Raw genomic sequence first — 21,213 nt, 5'->3', positions numbered from 1 at the left:
AGACCCTGAGGTTAAACCTAGTTACACAAATACCTAGATACCTAGTTACTACTATACATAATAAAGATAGGTAAAAGTGACGCTTTACTAAAGATAAATCTGCGTAGAAAATCTTTTATCGCCACATACCTAATATAAAAGTCCGTTAAGCTAAAACTCATTGGTATGGAAACTGCACATGTTTCGTGTCTTACTTAAGAACTTTCAAAGTTTTTGGGTAAAGGGGTTTAGTCTATATAATTACCATGACAGGTTCGATCAGTCTCAGGTAAAATTTACAACTTGCTGTCTATAGACCATTTAACACTATGTATAGATAAGTAGGGGCAAAACAGGCTGGCGGCGTGCTGGCGGCAGACACAGGCGTCGCCAGGGCCGCCTGGCTTGGCGCCAGGCCGGCGGGCGGCGGCCGATCATCGGGATTCCTTTGTCTCTAACACATCTTTACGTTTCTATAACACTATCAGAACGTGACTTTCCGGTCTTACACCTCAAACATGAACTATTATCAGAAACCTTAAACTCCTGGAGATTTTCTTCAAGTTCAAAGCAGGCTTTCTTTTAATATTGGTTATGAGAATAACGTGCATAGGCTCATACACAAAATAATACTTTTACTAGTCTCCAAAAATTGGCACGCTAGAAGGTAGAGCATTAAGCGGTTCAAGTATATATGAACAATCTACTACACTTGTGTGCGTAATGCGTACTGCGCTTATTTGCTCGTTCGTTATAAACGAGCGGAGCGGCTTGCTTGTCTCCGGTTCTCAGAAATTGTAACGCCTTCTTAGAACGTAGCAACGCAGCCCTCTACAAAATGCCTCGAGTGAGCGCAAACCGAGGTCGTCATTCGTACCACTACACGCGTTTGGATTGTATCTAGATAAGCACCCACACATGCAATCAAACATTCTTACATCTCGCTCGTTTTAAGTTTTGATGTATGTATACATAGTACCTAGGTACCTATATTTCGATGTTAAAATGCAATCTCTCCTACAGTATCATACATATTATTTTTCTTCAGTATATGCGAACATCAATATTTTCGATTTATTTAAGTAGGTAAGCCTTGTTATTTTCTTTTAATCTAATATTGAGGATAGACGTTATTATATTCATTAATTAGATATTAATATTGAAGATTAAGAAAATACTGTAGGAAAATACCTATGGGGATATCCTCGTATGTACAGCGCAAGCTTGAGCTTACGTCATGATGATGTCACTACGTACTATTAGACACATAGGTTAGACATAACTCAGAGTAGCACATGCGCCTTGCGTCAAAGAGTCGCCGCACCATGTTGTTGAAATGTTGTAGGATAACATACGCAATGAACGATGATACAGCTACTTTTTTTTAATTACACTGTTTAAGCCGTTTTACGATGTTTGTGACGTATATGGGATGAGTTTTTGCGAGTGGCATTGTAAGACAGCTACCCAGACCACTAAACCAAATAGATACGATATCGAGTTGCATTATTGTTTAAAAAATTATGGAAATAATGATTTTGATTTTTAGTCAGTTGCAATATTTTGTTCTTTAATTCTTAAAGGTTTCTACTGCGCCTAAATAATAAAAAGTTTCTATTTTTCTCCAATTTTTTGTAAAATTTAATTACCGAAAGTGATGTTATTTCATCCTTGAATGCATTATGTGTAAAGCGTTTAAAAGTCTACATGGCACTCTATGGGCAAATCTTTCTATTTTGGACATTTAGTGTGGCTGCTATATATGATGCTCCTGCCCAAAAACTCACTATCATTACCTTGATTTCAACCAACTTTTGACAAATATTATAACAGTTAGCTATTTGTCCAATATCTGCATGCAATACTTTAACAGGCTTCGATAAATAATTAACTTGATATGCTGGAAGCAGTCTATAACTGTCTCTAAAAAATACGATGCCTCCGATGAAAACTATTACCGGGAACCTTTTTTGCTTAGGAAACTTGAAAACTAACTTATTTTCAAACAATTATTTTTCTTTAAGATTGCGTATAGGATTGCACCTCTTACTGTTGAAAGATAGCAAGTTGTAGTTATGATTTATTTTTCCATTTTATTGCAGGTACAAAAGTCGCGTAAAAGATGCCGCTAACGCAAGAAAAACGTTTGGATAATAACTTCTCTAACAACAATGACCACAGCTATCTTCATAAGAAGTTCAAAAAAATGGCATCTACTATGTCAATGCTTCCGGGCAGTTCGATTAAAGCGGAAGAAAGTGGACATCAGGAAACCAGTCTTTTAAAAGTTACTAGTAGTTCTACTATTACCAACGGAAGTATTTCAGCAGCTCACCCAGAAATAGAAAAAATTAAAGATATTATATACGATAAACGCAGCATGGATGTGGAGAGAAATGTACAAACTAATTTTAACGATGAAAACTTTAGATTAAGTGATGTGAATAACTTTGTTCAAATACCTGGTAAAACCAGTTTTTCTGAAGAATTTTTAAATAAGACTGAAACACTTGAAAATGATTTTATAAAGGACACTTATAGTGGAGGTACCGGGCGATATATATGCCCTTATTGTAAAATATCATGTGCCAAGCCTTCAGTTCTACAAAAACATATCAGAGCTCATACAAATGAGAGACCGTATCCATGTATACCTTGTGGATTTGCTTTTAAGACAAAATCAAACTTATATAAACATCGGAGGTCAAGAACGCATGCTTTGCGATTACAAGGAGCAGATATTGCCACTGCAATTAACGATGATGACATGTCGGGTGATTCCGAAAGCGACACGTCAATACCGCCAACGTCCTTGTCAGGTTCAGATAGGGATCAGAGCTCGGATACTTCAATGGTTCGTTCAGAAAAGAGACCTAATGAATTTTCCTCACCAGAACTAACGAATGATAGTAACAATATTTTATTACACTCGATTTCTCATTTAAATGACAACAAATCAAAAGCAATTTACAAACCCAAGTTCAGAGCAGCTTTTTATCATGGAATGGATGATAAAGATAAGATAAAAAAGAGTATTTCACAGAATGCTGACTTTCTTACGGAACATATCTCTAAAATTATATCAGATAATGAGGCCATTGTTGATGTTATTGAAACTCCTTTACAGAAAAAGTATGGCAAAATTAAACAAATTGCGGAAAGTAAACAGTTTTTAAACGACTTAGAAATTACTCCAGATTTAACACCGTTAAATTTAACTAAAAGTTGTTATGACACGGACAATTTGATGAGAAAGAGATCTCACTCAGATAGTTTTGCTCAGACAGTTGAAGATCAAAAACACCCACTAAATCCTGAGGGTTCAATCATAAAAGATCTCCTACTTAAAACTAAAGCTAATGGACTTAATCCTGTGACAAGCGAACTTGTTGATGGGTTGGGACCACTTTATGTTTGTCCTTTATGTCAAATAGTATACAGAAGTGCTGATAACTTAGAAATTCACAGGTTGTATTATTGCAAAGGTGTCCTATCAAGCAATTCAACTGTAGTGAATAATGCTGTAAAAGAAACGAAGAGTGGAAGACCTGAAAATATATTTGTAAGAAGTAATTCCATTAATGTTCGGTTTCCTGAAAATGTGTTGACTCCAGTTTCAAGAACGAATATTTCAACCAAGTCGCCACCTTTAAAAAATAAGCCCGATAATCTTGTGATTTTAAAGTCAGATTGTAATGACTTTATCGCCCCGTTGCCATCTCCAGGACCATTACTTGGTAACACGAGACTTGTAGATACCAGAATACCATCATCTGAATTTAATAAAAAGACTGAGACATTTAAAATAAGGCCTAAAGAATCTAGTCCAAAGAGACGACTTGATAGTAGATCGGAAACATACAGCCCAAGACTCCTTGATAGCTCGTCACCTAGGTCTGCTGACTTATATTGTCAACCTAAAATGAGATGTATGGAAATAAACTCTTCTCTTAGAACAATTGAGGAAATGTCACCACATATTAGGCATAATTCTACATCTCTTCAAATGTTTGGAGGCGAAGTAAAAATAGTCGATCACTCTGGTAGTACTACGACCTTGCGTATTGAACCCAGTAAAAATCAATTATCTCCAATTTTAATACACCAAAATCTTTCACCTTCGAAGTACGCCAATGATTCAGAAGCAAGCAGCGTTGTGGTAAGATCAGGTCTTCATTCAGGAGGCACTATTGTCCACAACCCTCCTACACCAAAAGAAACTAGTAGCACGCCGCAAATACAAACTTCCAGAATATCAGTATCAACACCGACCGCTCAGAACTCAAACTTGCTAAATATTCATGACATAACTCATTTCCAATTTCCACCACTTAGTGCCATTACGGCGTATAACCCTTTGACACTGCCTCCACTCAGTCCATCCTCGTCACCTAACGGCGCTTCAACTATATTTCACGGTGGCAAGCTGATACCTCATGTCCCAGGAATACCCGGTCCAAACACCCCTGGCTTGCTGGTTGGAAACAATAGCTCGCAATTAAAAAACAATGATGTTTTGAAGAATGTGAAGTCAGAGAACATTTCAGACCATAAACCATTCATTATGCAAACTGGAAAAAGCATTACAAATTACGATAGAGTTTTTAATTCTAAAAGTCCAAATATCAAATCCCATTACGAAATAGAGAGGCATAATCAAACGAAAGATAATTACCATGCAGAATTACAAAGCATTTCCAGTGTGCCAATTATAAAAATTAAGCACGTAGACGAGCACGTCGTTGCTACACCTTTTCCAGCTAATAATAATATCAGAGTAGCTCTACGAACTGAAGGTGCCATTAAAAGAAATGCAGAAGGCTTTCCAAGAATGCCAGTATTGAAAGAGAATTCAAATTACCAATTAATTAAAAACAAAAATAAGGAATCTCAATTTCAACCTTCTAAAAATGTCGATAGTAAATCTGAAAATGAAATGAGAAATTTTAATTTCGAAAATCTGATAACTAAAGTAGAAATATACAACAATCAAATTCAAAGTTCTTCTGAGGTTCAGAACAATTTTAATACCCCAGAAGAATGCGCAACACCACTTCAAAACGAAAGGTCAGAAACATTGTACTTCCAAAAAAATTCGGCAGCAAAGTCACTTAGTGATGAAAGAAAACCGAAGTTTTTAAGACCATCGACATTGCCTCTAAAACCTGGCACATTTACTCCAAAGAAGCATCATGGTATAACACCTAATTCAAATACCATGCCATTAATATCTCCTGAAACTCCTCGGCCAGCAAAAGCTTATGGGCAGCTTTATCTTAATGGCAATGCTTATACGTACCTGGGCTTAAAATGCTCAACGAAAGTTTTTTACTGCACTATCAATCGCCCACAGCCAACGTATGTACCGAATCAACATTTCCTATCGATGTATAGTAATTGGCAGGTAATTACTATCGACGTTTTGAATGTAATGTGTAATTTGTTGGTCGATTGTGTGGTAAATAAGTGACTATATTTACAGTTATTATCTGAGCTGACGCCAGACCCGCTGGGACTGTCAGCATCGTCTGCTATGTCTCTGTATGACTCACGTCATCGACCGCAAAACGTTGCTGTCTCTGTGATTAAACAGGATCTTATATTGACTCATTCATCACAGTGGAATAAAAATTCGAAGGACAGCAAACAGGTATACAATCTTATATATTATTTGAGATCTAACTACTATATGTTTGAAAATTAACTGGAGAAGCGTCACACGCTTGTTATCTGGAAACCGCATTTGCGGGTCAACATGAATGAGCATAACATAATATGTTATATTATTTCATATTTAATTTTATCAAGAATCAATGTAGTTATTTTAATGGAAATATTCATCATCGTCATTAGCCTATTAAGTGCGCATTATGTGACACCCAAAGTCTCATAATAAAGAGGGTGTAAAACACACATCCACCACACTGCTTCAATGCAGCTTGGCGGTTATTATAACATGTTAGTGATAATAACCAGGACCGACATCTTAACCTGTTCTGCGCCCACGGGGTTGGACACCGCAATTTCCTTTCTCGGGGCTGGTACTGAAATATTTTAAAAGGACTTCGAGATTCGTAGTTGAACATGCTAACAACCAGATAAAAATGTTAATATAATTAATTGCTCAATAACCTTGCTCAGAATCGGATGTTGATATTTAAAATTGACCTAATATATTATGAAAAAATAATGCGGAAGTGGCCTAGTAGACGGCGCAAATCTGCCAAATACGTTGGTCAAGCGATTATGATTCAATTCGGCAACTTGACGAGTAGAAGAACGACTACGTACTACTACTGCTTGTGCACATTCCGCTTTGACCTATCGTCATGTCTAGTTTTAAGCTCGATCCCTTTCAGTATCAGTAACCGACCCTTATAATACGATAATAGCTACAAAACCAGAAATAGAGCAATGTATCTAATTTTTGTTGTCCTCTCTACAACTTTATGCCCAGCAGTAGGGTTATAATAAATATTATAAATGAGTACCTACATCTTGAATTTATAAAAGATCAAAACAGAGATTCGATTGCAAATTATTTGTGTTTACGCAAATAATAAATTAAAGTTCCGTTAGAATTTGAGCTTATTACCTGCTACTAATCGCGCATGCAGACAACACTATTCCCAGAAAAAAAAATTGGATTAAAATAACGAAGATACAATATAAAAATGATAATGTAAAGATTATTGTGATTTAACTGTTTTGATAAATTTCCAGATAATACCTTTTATGGATACGAAAAAGTCTGAGGAGTTAAGAAATATTGCTGATAACATCGCATCATCCAAAAAAGAGTTAACTGGTGGATTCGAAAGTAATGAAGAGTACACATACGTACGTGGTCGCGGCAGAGGACGGTACGTCTGTTCTGAATGTGGAATTCGTTGTAAAAAGCCTTCTATGCTGAAGAAACACATTCGAACTCATACTGATGTCCGACCTTACACATGTGTTCATTGCGTTTTTAGGTAAATATACCTACTATACAGGGTTACTGGTGAACGTCATCATCCTTTTATGGGATCTTATGAAAGGTTATTAGGGTCTATCGATAATTAAGTAACATCACACGAATTAATTTTTCTTGTCACTGGTTATCAAGTCCTAGGTGGGGCGACAAAAAGCTTGCAATTTAAAATATAGAAGAAATAATTAAACTTAAAACTGAACTTCCTAAATAGTTCTAAGTGCTAATCTTATACAAAAATATAAACCTGAAGTTTATTTGTTTGTTTACTTGAACGCGATGATTTGGGGACCTATTTGAAAAATTATTTCAGTGTTTGATAGCCCATTTATCGAAGAAAGCTTTAGGCTAAAGGCTATATATATCTTCACGATTAGACCAATAGGAGCATAGCCAATAATTAGGAAGTACAATGTGTAACTGTATACTACATGGATGAGGGCTGTTAAATTGCAAATAATATCACTAGTCTAAAATGGACCAATTTTAAGGTTTCATGATTGATCAATATGATCAATCATGAAACCTTTTTTATATATATTAACTATTTGCTCGGCTTTGTTCGCAATTTTAACACTGGCTTTGACACTTTTGTAATTTTTATTTGTGTAAGTCTAGGTCGATCTCGTAATCAGACGATGCGATATGGAGAGAAACCCTATTCGCCATCAGTAATAAGTGGCAAACGAATTATTTATGTTCTTGAAAAGTGGAACACAATAAGCCATGCGACTCAGTTGCATAATAATCTATATATTACAGATGTTTATTAGCTATTAAAATATTCTTAAAGTACGAAAAAAAATAAGTACGTGGACTATTCTTTATTGTTAAGTTTTAAAGTTTCTTTATAGCGACTTTCCAGAAAAGTGCCTAAGTATAGATCAACAATAATAACTCGTACATGCTCTCATTTTTTCTAACAGTATTATTGATCACTCGACACTTACCTCTCCTACAGCCCCTTAAAGGGATCATGACGTGTTACCAGTAACCCGGTATAAATGTTAATTTTATTTTTATAAAAATCATTTATTATTGTTAACAACAGCAGACATTTCAGCTTTAAAACGAAGGGAAACCTGACAAAACACATGAAAAGTAAGGCGCATTACAAAAAATGCTGCGAATTAGGAATAAATCCAAATGATGGCAATGATGCCGAAGGTGTCGAAATGGCACAGTGTTCAGGAGAAACTGATGACGATACTGATTCGGATGGCGATGAAGGAAACGAAGGAGAAACGGAATCTAGCGGTATGTAATTAAAATAATCTCTTTAGACCTTTCCGCATGCTAAAAAGAACATTTCACATTGCACTAAAGAATTAATAATAGATTCTTTAACAACGGCACCGGTAAAGCAATGTGTTACGTTTCGGACGCCGAGATGAATCACAAGCAAATGAGGGATTTTAGAGTAACTCTCGAGCGTAGCGAGGGTGTTGCATCTAGAATCCTGATTATAGCGAGGGTTTAAGAGGTACCCAAAACGAAGGCAGCTTTAAAATATCAGTTGAATACTTTGGCAATAAAATCGGTAAAAAAAAAACCCTCAAAACCAGGGTTTTTTTTACTATACTCTACTCTATGGTTCGCGCTTAACAGGCTCTGGTAAGTAACAGGGATGCGATATTAGACTGTATTAGAATGAACAGACTTAATTCAAATACGCCGTGCAAGATGTTCGTTATTCAAATCATAAAAGCCCGTAGGGAGTCCAGTAGAACATTACTTACCCACTAAGCCTATAGGATGTTTTAACGTACTTGACCTTTGAATACTAAGTAGTAAGGCATTGTCGAGCGAGTCTTGTGAAAAAGTTAATGAATATCCCAATAAGGTTGTGATCGAATTTTCTTTACGCTCATGTTAAATAATGAAAAACATAAAACAATTCTGAAATGCTGCCAAAATTATGTCATATGACTTCTTGGCAAAGACTAAAATAAATTTAATAAATTGATATGAACAACAAGAATGTTCCAATTTCTGGACTTCCTAGTCTAGTTCAAGAACAAGCTAGCCTGTATCGTGATAGTTTTTAAAGATCCTTATCATTATTTAACTGTGTATTGAAACAAACAACATATATCAAATTAATCCTAAGGTTTCAATAATTTTTCAGATACAGAGATTTGTAAATCTCGACTACCAGAACACGAAGCTGCCCACTGTTTGCTTTCTTTGGGTGGTTGTAGACCTGCTACATCGGCCACACCTGGCTTAATAACTAGTGCCAGGCCAACGACGTATCCTTATACACCTATCTCATTAGATAGTGAAGCAGATAATACTTTAGAGAAAGTACAAACTTCAAGGTCACCTATGTCAGATACAATAATGGATGTTGATAATGAGCCAATGGATCTCAGCAGAAATGAATTAAGACCATCTAATAATGCACCAGAAATATTAACTGCAAGAGAATCCAGTGTTTTAGCATCATTAGCTTCAAATACAGCTAAACTACCACAACATCACAGTCAATGGGTTAACGGAGAGCCCATGTTACACATGTATTTAACTGAACGGGCTCTATTAGACTCTAAAATAAAACAAAGTCAGCAAACATGTAATCCTAAAACAAGAAAAATTGATTTGGAGGACTCTATGTATCCTAATAAAGACTTTGAAAGAGGTAATAAAAAACCCTTGACTACTTCTTCAGTAAAAATAATTAGTCTTAACGAGATGAAGCGAGTTCCTGTTACTAAAAATGATAATACTATTGAGGAAATTACATTAAATTCTAATACTAACAATGAAATTAGAGCTAGAACACCTAGTAATCCCTGTGCAGAAAGCAAACACAGCGAATATCCACACGGCCGAATTCAACATTTGAAAACATTAGAAAACTCTCTTCAAAGTCATCCAGATGTAATATCAAGTGATGAAAGTAACGGATGTAAGATTTCCGTGGAGGGAAAAGCACGAACGGATGAGAATATTGAAGCCACTGAAATAAAACGCCCTGCATTAGAATATGATTGTGTGGCATCTATTGCAGTAACCGAAGGAACGGATTTCGATAGTATGCCTTATTCGTCTGAAAAACTAATGGAAGATGATAGGCGTGTGTGTTATTTTTGTAATGAAACATTCACTAAACCACCGAGACCCTTTAGATGTACTATATGTGCTGTTAGTTTTCGAACAAAGGGTCATCTATTGGTGCACGAACGATCAGCCTCTCATAATATTAAAATATCAATGTCCCCAAATTCGGATAACGCTAAACAAGTGGTATCAGACTATTTAAAACATTCCCGAATTAAATCTGTTGACGATTCCATACAAAATCATACTGATATTTCAAGTGACGAAAGCGAAGGGAGCAAGATAATTACTGAAGATCATTTGGACGGTGAGAGAATAAAATTGCCCTTATCAGAGTATGAGCCTGTAGCAACTAAAGAAGTTTCTGAAGAAAAAGATTTCGAGGTGGACGATGGATGGAAAGATTGTGATTTTTGTAACAAAATGTTCAAAGAGCCGGCGCAATTAAAGTTACATCTTAATATACATTACATGGAGAAACCGTTTAGATGCAGTGTCTGCGCTGTTAGCTACCGGACAAAGGGGTATCTACAAAAACATGAGCGCTCAGCCTATCATAGTAATAAAGCTACTAAGAAACCTAATTCAGAAAACGCTAAATATGTTGTTTCAGAATATTTAAAACATGCCCGTGTAAATCCCTTGCAAACTCTTGATGATTCTTTACAAAATCCCTCAGACATATCAAGTGACGACACAAATTTAAGTAATATTCCTTTGGAAGAAAAAGCGAGAATAGACGATAATTCGGAGAGTGACGGCATTAAATTACCCCCAACGGAATATGACTCAGTAGCGCCTAAAGTAGTAATTGGGGTTGGGGGTGTAGCATTCAAGGTGACCAAAGGAAAAGATTTTGAAGGAACTTCTTACTCTCCTGGGAAATTAATGGAAGATGGACGGAGAGTTTGCGATTTCTGTAACAAAACGTTTACAAAACCATCGCAATTAAGATTACATCTAAATATACACTACATGGAAAGACCGTTTCGATGCAGTATATGCGCTGTTAGTTTTCGAACTAGAGGTCATCTTCAGAAACATGAACGCTCAGCTTCTCATCATAATAAAGTTTCAATGACATCTACGTTCGGAGCAGCGACATCTTTTAATCCGCGACCTTTTCGTTGTTCCGATTGTAATATAGCATTTAGAATACACGGACATTTAGCTAAGCATCTTAGAAGTAAAATGCATGTGATGCGTCTAGAGTGTTTGTTTAAACTACCGTTCGGTACTTTTACCGAAATCGAGCGAGCTGGCCTCAGTTTAACGGATATTGACACCACAGATTGCGCAAGTTCGTTAGCCAGTCTTCAGACGCTCGCAAGAAAGCTGCATGAAAAAGACCCTACGAAGTTGGAATATCGAGAACCAAGCGGTTCGTTACCGACTCTGCCTGCAACTGGCAGGGACTCTTCAGAAGAAGAAGATTCTGGTGTGATTATAGAAAAGACGTGTGACAGTGTAAATGATAGTGAGATCATGACTATTGAAAATAATAAAGGTTACGATACCGAACTAAGAGTTAATTATAGTGCCACAGATAATTAGTGCCAAAATTAATTTAAGTAGAATATTTTAATGTGCAATTTTGTTTTTATTTTTAATTTAAAGTGTAATTATCTATACTGAGGTTTAACTCAGATACGTGTAAAAACAAAATGATGCGCTTTAACTATATCCATAACTGTATTTTATTTTAAATATGTATAGTTCTGGAGACTATCATGTAAATATCTCAAATTGAAGTAATTTTAATGTTGTTATATTTGCTTCCATACTAGGCTTAGTTATTGTTATAATATACAGCTCTAAATAAGAGAAATGATATTTTTTAAATGTTCTTGAATTTGAGGCAAGAAACAGATAACTTACAACACATTCAGTTTTTCAAAACTTAGTAATATGTGGTCCATGATTAATGTAAAGAATGCTTAAATATCATTGATACATATTACATATTGAAAAGTGTAGTATAGTTATTACTCTTTTATATATGTATTTTTATAAAATATATAACATAATGTATTTACACTGAAAAACGATTACTTCCAAAATACTTTTATAGTATGATAATGTAATTGGCATATCAACTTCCATAAACGAAATTTAGGTAAAGATGTTTGAAGAGTCTTCCATATCGAAAAATAGTAATTGTGCTAGATATTTGTTTTACACTAGTTACTCTTCAATTGGGTAAATATTTGACTTGTATGATTTTAAGCCTAATCGATAAAAATGACTTAGTGTATGTAGTCTTTTTTCTAAATTCCTGTTTAATGAATATAAATACTAGTGAGGATTAGTAAATTTAGGAATTTATATGAAGTAACTGTGAATTGCCGAAATAAATGGAATTTAGACTCCATTGATGGATTTTGAATCAATCAGAACTGAGTGTCTATAATTCGATTTTCCAAATATAATGCCTATTGTTATTACGTAATTGAAATCATAAAATCGAGTTGAAATGAGTCAAGTTGGAAACTTGGATTCAGAAAGGAAAATATGGATACAGCAGATTATTTGGTTATAGTGGCTATATAAAAGACTTGGTATATCTTAGAATCCACCGCAGTTCGTCTGTTCACAGGAAAGTTAATATAAATTGTCTACATAGTGGTTTATAAAAATCTTTTGAAGATTGTACCTACTTTTTTCACTAGAACTTAAAGTACTAGTTTAGTATTTTAAGAAATCAAAAATAGAAATACAGGATCAAGGAATGTTATCACTAATGTAACTTTTATGTCTATGAAATAACATGTTTTATGGTTCTTCAAGCATGCGGTTATAGGTCAATAGGTAGGTACGTGAAGTAGATCCTCTACACTCTACAGTACATAGGTAATAACCACGAGATAATGTTTATAGAGGAAAACATAATTTTAAGTTCGTAATTAATCATAGGAATTCGCAATTATAATAACGGTTTCCCTCATGTGAGTATCAATGTAACTACACGCCTAAGAACAATTCAAATTGGTTGTTGGCCTATTCGTGCAAATAGCTTCTTCACTTTTCTTTAATACTAACTCAATTCCCTAAGATAATATCTGAAATCCTACGGCTACAACGGTGTTTGTTAATTCAAGTTAGATGAATTTGATGAATGAATTAAAAGATTTTTTTTATTTAGTATACCATGGCACGCAGGTGTAAAGTAACATGAACTATGTGAAAAATATTCAGATTGATATTTGTTTTGATTAAAATAATAGAAGTATTTATTGAGTGGCTGCTATTACGAAATGTAGCCTTAGATTGATAAATTAGTCGAAAGATTTGTTTGGGTACCTTTATAATCTAAAACTTCTGTACTGTGTGTTATTTAATCCTAAGACTCCTTCTTATCTTAAGGAGAAGTTTAAATTTTTTGGAGTGCAGTCTGAACTTAGATCGAGTCGTGCGCTGACTTTGAGCATGCCGTTCCACAAAACGAAGTTTTATACGCATTCGTTCACTGTCAAAGCTACTGAATTGTGAAATGCACTCCCATTGAACATAAGACAGTCGAAGTCATTGGGCATATTTAAAAATGCTGTTAAGGCTCATTATCTCGCTCAGTAAAGACGACAATTATTATTTATTTATTTACTCAATGTATTAGTATATTTATTTTTTATATTTATCAATAGTATTTTTTTTTATTTGCCTAGTCTGGTTTATGTGTCAGTATGTAGATATTCGTATGTAGATATTCGTATGTATGTACTAAATAGTGTACCCCACCTATTTGTTTTCTTATTAGTTTTCCTAATCCTAAGGTTGCCTGGCAGAGATCGCTACTTAGCGATAAGGCCGCCTTTTGTATCCTGCTTCATTCTTCATGTGTTTGTTCTTTTTTTTGTCTCGTTTTTCTGAGTGGTGTACATATAAAGAGTATAAATAAATAATCTTCATATTATATACCTATATTCTATTCTATTGCCTAATTGGCGCTAGGCTTCAATTTTCACATATTGTCATTAGTAACTTATTAGATCAATGCATTGTATAATATTATTGTATTAAATAGATATATATTACATTCGAAGAACCATATTAATATTTTTTGAATTTAGGCTTCATATTGTCTGCCTTTCGTCACGTAACTTTATTACGTTGAATCTTATTTATTGACCTTGCGCAGACGGATCGTAGGTATATTCACAAAAGCTACGATGATAATAAAGCATACAGAACCACGTTAGCTTACCACAGAGGATGAACAAAAAGTAGCCCGTCAATCCGCAAATTCTCAGCGCTAAGAAAGAACATTACTTACTGACTGGTCTGACCGCATCAATGTAGGGGACCTATTTTCTTCGTCTTTGGATTTATCATTCGTCGTGGTCTTTGTGGCCGATGCAGCTTGTCCATGATACATTAACCTCTCCACCTTTGCTCTCTACCTACAGACAATCTTGAATCTAGTTCACTCTGGCAAGGGATTGCCGTCAATAGATTTGATTTGGTCAGCATGCCTTCTACCTTAACGGACAGAACAATGTCACTCGTTATTAAATGATTTTCTCGTCAGGTGATTGTTCGAAGAATTTCAGTCATCGGGTGCATGAAGGACGTTATTCTTGCAATCATCTTTTTAGTCTGCTTGTTATGTAGGTTCGGCACAACATGTCTTCCTCAAAGACAGCCTTCTTTTGGTATTTGCATATTTTTGCAAAAGGCCGCCTGTCTTACATCTCTTAATCGCAAAATCAGCCTGCATGTGCAAACGTATTATATAAGTTATTGTAAATAGAAAGTTCTCAGTGATCTTGATGCTATTCTGGTTCCATTCACTACGTCTAGCGTGAACAAGCCGATACGCAGACGTTGTTCTTGCATTTAGCAGTATTGAGACGTTAGTGCGAAATTCTGTCCTCAAGACGTGTAATTCTTTGGCGCAGCATCGATTTCTACCTTAACACAATACACGTTTTATAAAATGTAGAAAACCACTATTCGTAGTATTGTATCAGCTGGAACTTAGTATATTTAGGTGTAGGCGTACTGTATGCAGTAGAAACCGCTAGTAATATAAATGTACGTTTTGCCCTTAAGTACGCGCTCAGGGGAAAAACAATCATGCGCAGGACAAATGGCGCCCGTTATACGGAAGACTTGCGTAGGTGAACGTTGATGTCACGATTTTTTACATCACTGTTATCTGTTATAATGTAGGTAACCTTTGGAATTTTATTGTATACATATTTTTTAAACTTGGGTGAACAATATTTGCCTACTGCCCATTTTACTGTTTATTTAAAAATATTTTTTATTTGGAATTATTTAAATATATTTATTATCAGCGATGAGAATAGGTAGAGGATTTGAAAATGGATAAAGCTAGTGTTACTTTTAATCTTACATATGCTGTCTCTTACATGTAACGGTAACGACTCTTTTTTTAAAAGGTTCTCTTAAGAAAACGCGTCCCTAAAATACAAATACTTTAATACAAAAGGCTTGAATTACTTTCAATGTTCAAAGTTTGCTTAGTTAATGTAATTCATTGCTTTTAGTACATTAAATATACTTTAGGCTTATAATTATTTCAACTCATTAATTTCCGATATTATGTGTTGCGATTATATTCTAATCCTTTAAATTAATGAATTCTATCTCAATAGTATTTATTGGCAAATCTACTCCGATCCTTGTTTATATTCCTATGTAAGAAACTGTAATTGTTGGTTCTAATGTGAAATTTAACTATATCTATTTTGTTAAAATAAATATTTGTATAGCATTGAAAATGTAAGTAGTTAGTAATGTATAAAATATATTATTAATTATTGTATTTTTATACCACAAGATCTAAAAAATGGCAACTGGTATTATTTATGTTTTATGTATTTAATAATGGTAATAGGTAAATAAATACAAACATGTCAAATATTTGCCCATTTATTGTTTACTATACATACTATACATTATATAGATATTTTATAATGAATAGATTAAAGTAAATGTAAAATTAAATATATATTTTTTTATTTTCTTCTCATCGGGCGTCGAACACAACCACTGAAAACTTTATTAAGAAAATTGTTGATTGATATATTTTGTATAGAAATATTTACAAAAAATATAGAAAATGAATCTGCAAAAATAAAATAAAATTTGTTTGCATGCATCTACCCAAAAATTAAATTATTATAAAAATTGAAACTTTTCTGTTTAGTTTCTTTGCTTGTAGGTATAAAAGTCAAAAAAAAAATGAGCCTAGTGATAATAATTTAAATACCATCAGAATTAAAATAACAAATTACGGGGAAATAGACCTGAAAATAATTTGTTTCTTGTGAATTTGAATCTCTCACTATGTTCATGATTCTAACTTAGGTTTATTGTCATTGAGCAATAATTGCATAAGTGAAGTGGTCAAAGTCCAAACCATCATCATATAGGGGAAGAAAAACCACTGAGGGATTTGGTATGCTGCATAGAAACCATATATGGGATTCACAAGTTGAATGTGCATGCCCCACAAATAGGGTTGCCAGATACAGTCTTATATATTCCTGGACATTTCTGGAGTTACATGGTCACGATCGTAAAAATTGCAGCTATTTATTTTCTTAAAATATATTAGCACAAGCAAATTAACTCTAGCGAGAAAATATCAATAGTTTGATAGCACAATTTTCCGTAAGAAACACTTGGAGCGCCCGTAAGTTCCTTCGTAGCATATTTAGGTTTTTATAGGAAACACTGCATCTGATTTTAGAAAAGTTAGGGAGGTGCCAGACCACCTTGTACCCCACGTCCGCCGTGTTTAATTTGTCAACAATAAAAAAATCCAAACCAGTAAAATATATCAACTACACATATGTACGGAGCTATGTAGATGCGCTCAATTGCTATGCAATAGGACGATCTCCGTCCGAGCTGACACCCATGGTTGCTGATACTGATTGCTCGTGGACAGAGGTATGATTTTTGGAAATTCATCAACCCATTACCGTCCCACTATAGGGCACGGGTCGCCTCAGAATGAGAAGGGTTCAGGCCGTAGTCAACCAAACTGTCCAAGTGCGGATTGGTAGACTTGCAGAGACTTGCTTGAGAATGTTATGAAGAACTCTCAGGCATGCAGCTTTCCTCACGATTTTTTCCTTTACCGTTTACAGCAAGTGATATTTAAATTGCTTGAATTCAAAACGCACATAACTCCGAAAAGTCAGAAGTACGTGCCGGGGTCTCGAACTCTGTCTCCACGATAGGAAAGCCGAAGCCTTACCCACTAAGCTATCATCACTTCAAGTATATAATAGTGATCGAAAAATTTTAAAGCGGATTCAGCAGATTCTTGTGGCGCCCGCGCCACCTGGTTTGGTAACATGATATACCGGAACCACATACTATTCTGAGACTTTCCTGGATTTTCCGACCATCTGGCACCTCTACTTCCTTATACAAGATATTTTCTATACATTTTTGCAGCAGGGTATTACAGGAAAAGTCAAGTATGTGCCTAAATAGTGATTACGTTGGAAAGCAAATCCTACAGAGAAGCCATTAAGAAAACCACAGCTGCTTACTTTCATACATAAACATATTGAAATTAAGCAATCATTATTATACCATCTTAATGGAAAGCGGAGCAGCCAACTTCTAACACTTCTTACCCGTAAGAGATTAATTATCAATTGCTTAGCTTTGTTAATATGTTATAAACAAGTTGGAATACATTTTTTGAACTGATGCATTGTTACATCCAAAATCACTTTTTGAATCAATGTTATTAAAGGATATAAATACTTATCCCCACAAATGATTTCTGAAACTTTGGCAGACATTGTTCAGATGACACCAGTTTAAAAGTTTTTAGTAAGTTAATTGTTAAAATCCAGTTTTTGTTTATAAATAAAGAAACAATAATGGCAACTCAACAACAAGAACCTGTAGGATAGCTGTATGCAGAATAAAGCCTTGCTATTTACTTCAGTAAACTATAAAAGTTTCCTAATTTTATATAACCCTACTAAAACTTTCAATTTAAGTTGACTTCCAGAAAAGCTGTGGATTTCTCTAATTTTTGGAGGTTGTCCATTTATCAATACATCTTTTATATACACTGAACATAGAAGGAGATTGATAGTTGAGCGGTGTGAACTGTTATTACCCTTTGGGATCTACCACTCAGATAACGGGCAATCAAATTAAATGGCTATGTTATTAACGCTATAATAGTTTAGTTTAAATAACAAGGTCTTGTGTTCAATGCAATCAAATGCTTTGCATAGATAACAAAAAAACATCATTGCAAATGTTTCCAGGCATGTTTCATAAAGTTAGTCCCCACATTTTTTGTGCATGATCACATACTTGCCAATTTAATTCAAATTATTTATTTTAAAAGCCTATACTTAAGGTAAAATATTAGCGAAGCATTCTCAATTGTTAACATACTTTCAAAGAAAGTATTTGTACACATTGTGTTAAGAAAACATTTTGGAACAGTTGATGTATCATGACTTAAAATGAGGTGAGTTGCAATTGAATGCTATGTATAAAAAGGGAGTATGGTTTAACTTTATAAAGGATACATCTCTTTGTTCTCTTCTTGTACATAATGCGGTAACCACATTCTCTGCATCTGATTGGATCTCTAGGTTTGATCTCATTTTCCCTGTGGCATTCTGAAAAATATGATTATTATTGGATCTTTTAATTATGATGATATGGACATCAAATCAAAATGTAGTATTTCCTATGCCCAGCTTGCTTTTGTAGGTCACAAATTATATTTTTTTATTACACATTAATAAATTACACATTAATTAATAAAAAAAATATGTTTTATCATGGTATGGCATTTAATTTTCTAGAGACTTAAGAATATCATATATTTAATATTATTTTATTATACTTCTGGCAACTTCATTTGCCACATAAGTTGCCAGAAGTAGGAGTTATTGAATTTGAATTTAAAGAAAGGTTATAAAACTTTAAATTTTATCAATTTATAACAGTTCAGCCAAGTTACAACCCTCTCTTTCAATTACTATAAAGTATAAGAAACATATTGTATTAGTTACCTCCACAAACATATATCATAGGCACTTTTGCCACTGGTGCTTCTTTATTTGTACTTGTGTCAGCCATGGTTTAATTCAGGAGTAAAGTTACTTTCTGAAAAATTATTGTTACAATATAAAAACGGGAAAAAACAGACAACAAACAAAATTTAAGCATAACCCCCTAACGTTTCAGGAAGCTGAATGAACAAAATCAAATGGCCATCTGAACATTGAGCAATGTAGCCGTAAACGGTGCGGCAAATAGTAAATAAACAAATATTTTGTTTGTTCCATCGTTGCTACAAGTAAATGTAAAATGACTTATGGGTTTGATATAGGAAAGGAAGATTTAGTAACTTACTATGATTAAACACACTATCTGGAAAATCTTTAAACAATGGACACTGGCGCTTTTAAATTCTTTTATGATTATTGTAATAAAAAATAGAGTATTAACCCTGTAAATAAGGCCTTCTACTTTGCAACAAGTTTCAGATTCAAAACTCAGAAGCCATCTGATAATTTGACAGAAGTGACAGCCTGTGTTGGAATTAGAGTACCAAAAATTATTATCTATGGAAATTATTACTATACTATTTGGGAATGGTTTAGTCGTAGACTGAGTAATACAGGTGTAGTACTTGCTACATTCCGTTGATTTTGTGCTATTCTCAACAATTTAAATAAAAATAAGCAAAGAAATTGAAACTAAATTTGTTTTTTTTCTAATTACGTACGAACCAAAAGATTTTATAATTATTTCTGGTAAATTGTATGACAAAACAAATGAAATAGTTTATTTGTTCTTTACATTCTTATTCATGTTATAATAATTTATCAAAGTAACATATATTTAGTTTCCACAAAGTCTGTCGGTGTGCGGCGGCGCGGCATCCTTTGTCGACTCCATTTTGCTGAACAAATCTTTGCTTCAGCCTCTTCAAACTTGCGTGTAGGTCAATTTCACAGTTAGCATATTCTTCGCAGTGATAACCCTTTAGTTCAGACCTCTGCCTCCCATCAAAGGGTCGTGGGTTAGAATCCCCGTACAATGTGTACAATTCCCTTTTTAATAAGCATCAGAATAATAATCTTTTCTTGAAAGTTAGCGCTCAGCAAAGTAGATACTACAAACAAAGTATGTATATCAGCTCCGACGCACGACTGGAGTTTACTCCTTAATAACGATTGTCTAAACATACGCAAAAAGAGTTTATTTAACTGAAAAAAGATTAATACCATATGAAAGGGTAAATTAACAAATTAATGAAAATAAGTAACAAAATATGGTTATAAAAAGATTATTATGTCACAAAATCTTTTATGTACAATAATAAAGAGTACATAAAAAATATTTAAGTATGCTAAATAATAACTATCCAAAGAAAATGTTATAAAAACATTATTATAATCAAGAAATATTGTTGATTTTTCAGATAATTATTATAATATTTTAAAAAATTATTCATAAAATAAATAATAATAACCCGGAGGTATTTATAGACATCGAAAACAAAAATTTATTTTTGGTTAGGTTTGAAATTGTTTATTTTACGTGGATGCGCTTGATAATTCATATTGTATTAAATATCTCATTTTATGTGTTGTTCTCAAATATTTGTTCATACATCACATTACATCGATAATTATGCAATATAGAGATTCAGGTGGATGTAGAGTATCAGAACTATTAGGATTAATGTTAGGTATATTATTTAGTTTCCATGGTAACTAGAATAGGTAAAAAAATGTATAATGTTTTCTATCTCACTCTGTCCTATACATTTATGTGTTTGTTTGTTTATCTAGATATTATTCGGTTTCCTTGGTAACTTAAATAGGAAAAATAAGTTAATTAAAAGAAAGCGACGTTGCATGTTCGCGCATCACAGTTGCCGGGCATGCAACGTCGCAAAGCGAAAACGTAACGAGGTCATTCATCAGTAGATTTTACTTCTCACATTTTCCTCATACCGGGCGTCTTATATATGAAAATCGATTCTTAAGGAGTAAACTCCAAAACTTTAACTATTTTTGGTAAATCAATAATTGTAAAATATGTAAACCAGGAGGTAAGTACCTATTTTATCACGGATTGAAGAAATCGAGAGTGAAAGTACTATTAACCAGTTTGACTGTGTACGGTATAAGATGTTAAGCCCTTACTGCATGGAATTTTAAATC

General features: G+C 34.0%; 2 protein-coding genes across 6 annotated transcripts in view; one reads left to right on the top strand and one right to left on the bottom strand.

The window, feature by feature from the left end:
* The window catches only part of LOC120635268, a 44,207-nt gene extending 30,854 nt beyond the window's left edge, over window positions 1–13,353 (top strand). For 2 of the 4 annotated variants that reach the window (XM_039906240.1, XM_039906234.1), the window contains exons 2-6: window positions 2,082–5,383; window positions 5,462–5,629; window positions 6,703–6,953; window positions 8,004–8,209; window positions 9,081–13,353. In XM_039906240.1, coding sequence (XP_039762174.1) covers window positions 2,102–5,383; window positions 5,462–5,629; window positions 6,703–6,953; window positions 8,004–8,209; window positions 9,081–11,569 — 6,396 coding nt within the window. In that variant the 5' untranslated portion in view covers window positions 2,082–2,101 and the 3' untranslated portion in view covers window positions 11,570–13,353. The remainder of the gene's footprint in view (window positions 1–2,081; window positions 5,384–5,461; window positions 5,630–6,702; window positions 6,954–8,003; window positions 8,210–9,080) is intronic. The other 2 variants (XM_039906257.1, XM_039906249.1) reach the window with 2 other exon arrangements.
* Window positions 13,354–15,894: 2,541 nt separating this feature from the next.
* LOC120632583 (DNA-directed RNA polymerases I, II, and III subunit RPABC4) lies at window positions 15,895–19,560 on the bottom strand. 2 transcript variants are annotated; one of them, XM_039902516.1, is made up of 4 exons: window positions 19,487–19,560; window positions 19,048–19,141; window positions 18,556–18,648; window positions 15,895–16,030 (listed from the first exon to the last, which is right to left on the bottom strand). In XM_039902516.1, exons 2-4 carry the CDS (start codon window positions 19,112–19,114, stop codon window positions 16,008–16,010), a joined length of 183 nt encoding a protein of 60 aa, XP_039758450.1. In that variant the 5' UTR covers window positions 19,115–19,141; window positions 19,487–19,560; the 3' UTR covers window positions 15,895–16,007. The 2 variants fall into 2 exon arrangements, with proteins under 2 accessions (XP_039758450.1, XP_039758441.1); XM_039902507.1 differs by having other exon boundaries at window positions 19,391–19,537.
* Between the last annotated feature and the right edge of the window lie 1,653 nt (window positions 19,561–21,213).

Source organism: Pararge aegeria, chromosome 2 (genome assembly GCF_905163445.1).
Source record: "Pararge aegeria chromosome 2, ilParAegt1.1, whole genome shotgun sequence".
In the NCBI taxonomy this organism is placed as follows: Eukaryota; Metazoa; Arthropoda; class Insecta; order Lepidoptera; family Nymphalidae; genus Pararge; species Pararge aegeria.
Note: the sequence above shows the minus strand (reverse complement) of the source record. Positions and strands in the feature narration are given on the sequence as shown.

What these genes read in the sequence shown, in the direction of transcription:
- LOC120632583 (XM_039902516.1), bottom strand. Translation starts at nt 19,114, where the DNA reads ATGGCTGACACAAGTACAAATAAAGAAGCACCAGTGGCAAAAGTGCCT. An exon ending in TATGATATATGTTTGTGGAG is followed by an intron (nt 18,649 to 19,047) that starts GTAACTAATACA and finishes CATATTTTTCAG; the next exon opens with AATGCCACAGGGAAAATGAG. An exon ending in CAAGAAGAGAACAAAGAGAT is followed by an intron (nt 16,031 to 18,555) that starts GTATCCTTTATA and finishes TAAAGTTTTCAG; the next exon opens with TGGTTGTGTTCGACGCCCGA.